Source organism: Coregonus clupeaformis, unplaced genomic scaffold (genome assembly GCF_020615455.1).
Source record: "Coregonus clupeaformis isolate EN_2021a unplaced genomic scaffold, ASM2061545v1 scaf0057, whole genome shotgun sequence".
In the NCBI taxonomy this organism is placed as follows: domain Eukaryota; kingdom Metazoa; phylum Chordata; class Actinopteri; order Salmoniformes; family Salmonidae; genus Coregonus; species Coregonus clupeaformis.
The window spans coordinates 614,002-621,906 of record NW_025533512.1 but is presented as its reverse complement, the minus strand read 5'-3'; the positions used below and the strand labels follow the sequence as shown (position 1 = coordinate 621,906).

Below are 7,905 nucleotides of genomic sequence, written 5' to 3'. Positions count from 1 at the left end.
TGAGGGCCATGTATCGTGTGATTTTGAGTGAAAACCTCCTTCCATCAGCAAGGGCATTGAAGATGAAACGTGGTTGGGTCTTTCAGCATGACAATGATCCCAAACACACCGCCCGGCAACGAAGGAGTGGCTTCGCAAGAAGCATTTCAAGGTCCTGGAGTGGCCTAGCCAGTCTCCAGATCTCAACCCCATAGAAAATCTTTGGAGGGGAGTTGAAAGTCCGTGTTGCCCAGCGACAGCCCCAAAACATCACTGCTCTAGAGGAGATCTGCATGGAGGAATGGGCCAAAATACCAGCAACAGTGTGTGAAAACCTTGTGAAGACTTACAGAAAACGTTTGACCTGTGTCATTGCCAACAAAGAGTATATAACAAAGTATTGAGAAACTTTTGTTATTGACCAAATACTTATTTTCCACCATAATTTGCAAATAAATTCATTAAAAATCCTACAATGTGATTTTCTGGATTTTTTTTCCTCATTTTGTCTGTCATAGTTGACGTGTACCTATGATGAAAATTACAGGCCTCTCTCATCTTTTTAAGTGGGAGAACTTGCACAATTGGTGGCTGACTAAATACTTTTTTTCCCCACTGTATCTGAGAAACCAGTTACATATTAGCACCTGGCAAGAACTAGGTTATTTTCAGTATGTAAAGACATCATGCGGCACTATTCCCAAGTGGTGCACTGTCAGGAAGAGTAACTTATAAAACAGTCTCAGGTTTACAACTGCATGTGGTTCTTGGCATACTATTTGTAACTGCCTTTTCTCTCACTGGAAGGTGAGATGCCCTTCAAGAAAACACATTCCTCACAACTATTCCCAATTATCTTTGTGGGCTAATTATACTATTTGCCTGACTAATAAATGAACTGATCAATTAATGACTTAATGGAGTTCCCATAGATCTATAAAATGACTGTGGAAAACTGCTAAGGAATGTCCTCTAGGAGACCTTTGATGTGAAAATCGCTAATTAAATGTCATTGAGGAATACAGGTAAGCAGTTCCTCTTGTGATTGATGCCAAAGCTATAATGAAGGAAAGGCCAAAGAGATCGTTTGTTCTTTAGACGATCTCTGCCTGGGTGGAATCAAGAGGGCAGATGTTAAAGGAAAGATTCACCCATTTTGAATGTTTTCATTTTTGTGCATCTAAGCAATGTTCTAACGATTCCCAGGAACATTTAATGTGTATCTGAGTTATTGCCGTTCAAGCAGGCAGAAACACAACCGGTATGACGAGTTTTGAATCATGCCGCTCAGAGATGCACAAAAATGATATAACATTACAAATGAGTTTCTTTCCTTTAAGACCCCATCCCCCTGCCACACAATTGTAATTGAAATAGGAGACAACAGCTAATGTTTGACTCAAAAGGACACTTTTTCAATGATGTTCTCTGGCAAAACCACCTCAAAGAGCAAAAAGGGAAACTGGACTGAGGACTTGGAACCTATAAGTTATATGGACCCTTGGTATTCTGTTGAGAATAACATTAACAGCGCAAACTATATAACGCTTGGTCAGCATGGTCATTTTCACAATATTTCTCGCTACAATGTTCAAATACACAGAAGGAAAGAAGGGGACTTCCAGATAGTGTCTTCAATAATTTATTCATTTGTAAGTATTACAAAAAAATATGTACAGAATGTAAAAACAATTGGTTGTAACAATTTCACACCTCAAACATTTAAGTCTACCATGACAAGCAAAACTGTGGTGAAAAATTGCATCATGGCTAGCAGCCTCAGGCCTCGTGCCAGCCTGTGGTGGCAGGCATTTCAGTTCCAATGCCATCCAAACAGTGGATTGAAATACAGTCCCTCTTTTGATCTACAAAAGCGTTGTCTTCCCCAACGGTAAACCTCTTCCATGCAACAAAGTGAACTACAAGGTAAACTAAATGAGAACTACCATGTCACTGGACGTTTGGACTAGACCGTGTTGGCATTACAGCTTGATAAAAAGGAGATGGCAATGTTTATCGATACAAAGAGCCGCTGTAAAGGGCTGAACGTAGTCAGTGCTGTGTCCAATGTATAACAGGTCCATTTCTCTGTCCTCTGGACTGACCCTCACTGGGAAACCAGAGGCAGATCCTTCAGGGCACAAAATTCCCATAAAATTCCAAGGAACACCAACAAGGTCCATTCTGCGGGTGAAGCGCCTTTCGGAAGCTCAGACGCACAGCTCATCTCTTCTTCTTACTGTGTCTGAGCATCTTCTTCCTCTTTAGGATCATTTCATATAGTTTCTCCAGGCCGGGTTGGAGCCCCTGGCCATTCAGCGCGCTGCAACCCTGGGTGTGGTGCAGTGTGGAGTTGCTAAGCTCATGGAGGGCCAAGGCCTTCTCCACCTCCACAGCAGAGACTGCCGAGTCCAAGTCCTGCTTGTTGGCCAGCACCAGAACAGGTACTCCCTGGTTCTCTGCCGAGCGACTGATGCGGTGGAGCTCCACCTTGGCCTCCTCAATGCGCTCAGTCTCTGCAGCATCCACAACGAACACCAGGCCATCGGTGCGACGCGTGTATGACTTCCACAGGGGCCGCAGCTTCTCCTGACCGCCCACGTCCCACACCTGGAAGGTGGTGGCGGCCCGCGAGCTTCCAACTGCTACTTTAATCCGTTCAGTGTTGAAGCCCTTTGTGGGGATGGTCTCCACAAATTCCCGGAGCTTTAGTCTGTACAGCAGGGAGGTCTTTCCTGCAGAGTCCAGGCCGATGACGACCACGTGCAGAGACTGGAAGTTGGGGAGGAAAGGAGTGTTGGGGGCTATCTCTGTTAGCTGGTTGCCCATTTTGGCTGGTTGTCTGGCCCTGATAGTGAGGTGGCAGACTCTAGTAGGGGAGGTGGTGGGTGTCTCCAGGGAGACGAAGCATTCACACCTACTTCAAAGGCAGCTGCTGCAGACCAGGAGGCAGACGACTGGAGTCACTGATGACCTTATAAAAAGAAGGAAACGGGCAAGATGAGTTATCTATTTTATAGATGGCACCATGGATGACAATCATTCGGAAGTGAAGTCTACCGACTATGCTTTAGAAGAAAAAAAATGCCAATTTCAGTTAGCCACAAGTTTGTTAAAAACAACGCTGTTAATCTTTGCATAGCAGAAAAAACTGAGTTCCAATATGTAATTCTATGGAACTGCAGCTGAATTGCCCTTAAAGTTTGACAACAACACTGGCTATAATCGTGTTGACTTTTTTTTTTTTACATGGCAATAAGAGTAGAAAGCGTACAGTACGCATTTTTCATACTAGTTTATCGCGTTATCTGCAGAAAAATTATTGACCGCGTTGAAATTTGTTTAGTCATTAAGACACAGAATATTCTGGTCCCATGTACGTAACGTTTCTTCAGCAAACTTCTCTCGTCTGTCCTGTTGGTTCGTTGCATATGCGGCTGCATAGTAACGCCGGTGTCGGTAACGTTAGCTAGCTAGTTAACCTTAACGCGATAAAATAAACAGATAGTAGAACACTATCGTGAAGTGTTGGCCGTCTAGGTAGAGAGTTGGGTAACTATTTAATTGCAAGTAATTTCAGTGGCCAGTGGGGTTATCAAACATTGGCTAGCTACTGTGGTGGACTTGCAATACTGGCTCTGTCTGTGCGAGAATCAATCTCTAACAGTGTCTAGGGACACTTAACGTTAGCGTTAATTAGTTAGCTAGTTGAACCGACACAAACAAACGATGTTCATTAGTTAGCACATATAAACATAATCTTACCTTTATAGCGTTTCTGTATTGAATCAGACAACATAATTCCAACACAGATAAGCACAAATCCACACTGAAGAAGAATAATTCCAAAAGAAACTGTGCTACAAGCACCAGCAGACCTCTACAAGGTATGGAACCAAAGGAGGTGAGCGCGACTGAAGAACACCAACACGACACCCAAGAGTGACGTAACAAAAACATGCCGAAAACACACCCAGTTCCAGCCCCCCCACCCCCCACTGCAATGAGTTTTAAAGGGAAAGTGCAGTGACCTCTTGTCAGAGGTCAACTTTTGAGCTCTTATCGACAATTATCAGTCTATTGCTATGGAATTGTCAAACTAAGGGAATAAACAAAGTAGGATATTGATTATATGGTTAGCTTGGTTGGCTGTCTTGGCTGTTTTGCCTTTTTTATTTAATCAATACATAATCGTAAACCACTAAACAGTAACAATCATGTTCAGTAGCCTATGAGAAATGTATATCAGCAAAAATCATGGAAATGTGTGTAAAGTAGGGGTAGCCGCTTGAGGTCTGTCTGCTCTGAACAAAGTTGGGGGCAGCTAGGGGACAATGGATCGACTGTGGCAGTTTGAATGATAATGCCTTTGTAGTCTTTTCCTTGAACAGCACCATGATAACATTTCAGTGAATGACCCGCTGGAGTTGGAGTGTCCTGTATTCATAGGGCATGTGTTATGAAACCAGCCAGATCATATTAGCATATCTGGGAGGAATCCAGTTACTACTCTCAGCACAAGACTTGCTGGTTGTAGCCTGTCATGAGGGGAGGATGCAAAACTACATGCAGATTTGAAAATAGAGTGGTTATCAGATGTACCCACAGTGCAGCAAATGGAGGGCAGATTTCACACATGGGAGTTAAATGAAAACTCACAGGGGTATTGAAATGGGGTCTGTTTTACTAAACATGACAGTAGCGCTCTCTATCGACTAATATGGGAAATACATCCAGATATTGTTAAACTTACACCTGAAAGATTCGCAGGTGCAAAACTATTGGAGAACGACAATGCATTTGGTAAGTTACCAAACGTGCATTGCACGTATTACATGATCTAATGGGTTGGAGATTTCCAGGCGCCTCAGGTGAGAATTGTATCTCCAGAGGGTGAACTACTGGGGTGAGTAATGATTTACTTTTACCTCTGACGCCACCAACTCAGGGGAGCGTTCAGTTGCTACGTAACTTGCGAGGCAGGTGGGAAATACTTGAAGCTGAAGAAATACATTAGCTACCTGCTTCAGGCTGTTGAAGTTCATCTTGCCTCTGAGGGAAAAACAGCTTTTTTTTTCTCTACAGGGATTGTTGTAAGTAAAAGATCCAATAATTATTTGTCATTTTTGCATACTGAATTTAACAGGGTAGATATGTTATGGTTTTCCTTATCAATTTAGTATTTTAAAGTAGCTGTACTTGCAAATCATTTTATTTTGCTACATTCCTCATTGTATATCTTATTTCAATCGGTTAACCTAGATTAATAATCAACATATCAGATCCAGTACATCAAGAGGTTCATTTGAATGTCTTATATGATTTTATTTCATTATTGACTGTTAGTGTGGTTACTCTAGGTTAGATTTATACTATCTAGGGACAGCTATTTACATTTTTTTAATACACATTCAGTGAAAGTCCTAATGCAGCAGTGTGGAGACAGGGAGGGAATAACATCAGTGGCCCCTGTTTATATTAAGACAAAGACAAGACATTGTGCGGGCTGTCATGAATCAGAATAGGTGAAACAGTGATATAGGGGTTTGTCTGTCTATCAGGTTACAGCACTGGCACAGTGGTTTAATGACAGTTAGCTCCACTCTCCCACAGATGCTGGTGTAGGATGTCTGCTATGCATTGGGAAGCCCGGCGCCGGCAGACCATGGTGGACCGCAGGATGTCCAGGGCCAAGCAGCAGGTAGGCTACCGTCAGTAGGCTTGTTCCATAATTGATTAACACCGGAGGTGGAAACCAAAGTCGGACATGCGACACCCATGTGAGGGGCCAACCTCATTTCCTATTATTCATTTTGCAGGTTGTGTCCCTCTGGTCATACCTGACACCTCGGCTGAATGTGTCATGTGTGCCAGCACTGACCGAGAGCCAATGAATAGCCTTGAAATTTAGAAAAACATCATAATCCCTCACTCCCACCATAAGGTGCCATTAAATGTTATTGGCTACTGGCGCTTACAAATTCAAGCACCTCTTGAAACAGCAGAGCAAGGTGCTACCATATGCAATACAGTCCATTATCACTTACAAATAAGTTCGCAAGTTCCTGGTGGTAATTTGGTACTGAGAACTGGGATCATTGTATAGGATCTCCACTCCACCCCATTTTGGATGTTCAACATTGTCAGGTATTCAGAACTTGGAGGCCATTAAAACCTATCTAAATGGAGGGTGTAAAACTGACCCATCACTTGGGGTGAACCCCTCCCTGTCTGAGGTGTGCAACTGTTTACAAAACTGTGAAGTACAACACCCCTAGTTATATGCAAAATATCTCAGGTGCATTTGGTGCTTCTGCTGCATGTCAGGGTGCCTCATGTAAACAGCATTTACATTTACCTCTTTTGTTTGTGACAGATGACAAAGGACCCTTCAGAGCCAAACTCAAAGCCACTGGCAAAGTCAAATGCACCAGCTCAGCAGGCAGGTAATATCTAAATGTTTAATTTGCACCATTTTTTGTGTTGCCTCTAAAAGGGTCACAAACTTCTAACAAAACCATATTAATTATAAGCCAGACATGCTCATGTTATTATGTCTCATGAGTAGGCTTTCAGAAAAGGGGCTTTTGCATACTTATTTGTAAATCTCTGACCATGCAACCACAACCATCTTCTGACTGTAATTCAGGCAAAGAAGGGAATCAAATCTCATAAGCAAACAATTCCATGCCCCGAGGCTTCTGTTTAAGGAATATTATCTGTGGGCTCATGTTCAAACATAACTTTGCCATGTCGTCCAGCAAGGAGCCCACAATACTAGAGTCATTAATCCACAACTGACTCCAACACTTTGATGGAATTCATTTACTCTCCATAGCCTTCTATTGGCTCATGAATATCTCTGTAATCTGGTAGCTTCTCGCTTGCAGGCACATCAATGATTTCCAGTAACTGAGTCAACAACAGCCTATTCCACAGAGATGACATGAACGCACATCCTTACCACAAACAGAAAACCTCCCATTTAGAAGGAATGCTCAGCTCGGAGTGAGGTCTAGCATTGTCTTGCATTAGGAGGAACCCAGGGCCAACCGCACCAGCATATGGTCTCACAAGGGGTCTGAGGATCTCATCTCAGTACCTAATGGCAGTCAGGCTACCTCTGGCGAGCACATGGAGGGCTGTGCGGCCCCCCCAAAGAAATGCCACCCCACCATGACTGACCCACCGCCAAACCGGTCATGCTGGAGGATGTTGCAGGCAGCAGAACGTTCTCCACGGCATCTCCAGACTCTGTCACGTCTGCCACATGTGCTCAGTGTGAACCTGCTTTCATCTGTGAAGAGCACAGGGCGCCAGTGGCGAATTTGCCAATCTTGGTGTTCTCTGGCAAATGCCAAACGTCCTGCACGGTGTTGGGCTGTAAGCACAACCCCCACCTGTGGACGTCGGGCCCTCATACCACCCTCATGGAGTCTGTTTCTGACCGTTTGAGCAGACACATGCACATTTGTGGCCTGCTGGAGGTCATTTTGCAGGGCTCTGGCAGTGCTCCTCCTGCTCCTCCTTGCACAAAGGCGGAGGTAGCGGTCCTGCTGCTGGGTTGTTGCCCTCCTACGGCCTCCTCCACGTCTCCTGATGTACTGGCCTGTCTCCTGGTAGCGCCTCCATGCTCTGGACACTACGCTGACAGACACAGCAAACCTTGCCACAGCTCGAATTGATGTGCCATCCTGGATGAGCTGCACTACCTGAACCACTTGTGTGGGTTGTAGACTCCGTCTCATGCTACCACTAGAGTGAAAGCACCGCCAGCATTCAAAAGTGACCAAAACATCAGCCAGGAAGCATAGGAACTGAGAAGTGGTCTGTGGTCACCACCTGCAGAACCACTTCTTTATTGGGGGTGTCTTGCTAATTGCCTATAATTTCCACCTGTTGTCTATTCCATTTGCACAACAGCAT

General features: G+C 44.2%; 1 protein-coding gene across 1 annotated transcript; it reads right to left on the bottom strand.

The window, feature by feature from the left end:
* Positions 1–1,605: 1,605 nt before the first annotated feature.
* LOC121570422 (ADP-ribosylation factor-like protein 4D) lies at positions 1,606–3,916 on the bottom strand. The gene is made up of 2 exons (XM_041881881.2): positions 3,745–3,916; positions 1,606–2,953 (listed from the first exon to the last, which is right to left on the bottom strand). Exon 2 carries the CDS (start codon positions 2,806–2,808, stop codon positions 2,203–2,205), a length of 606 nt encoding a protein of 201 aa, XP_041737815.1. The 5' UTR covers positions 2,809–2,953; positions 3,745–3,916; the 3' UTR covers positions 1,606–2,202.
* Positions 3,917–7,905: the final 3,989 nt, after the last annotated feature.

Excerpts from the sequence above, each read along its gene's own strand:
- LOC121570422 (XM_041881881.2), bottom strand. The coding sequence starts at position 2,808 with ATGGGCAACCAGCTAACAGAGATAGCCCCCAACACTCCTTTCCTCCCC.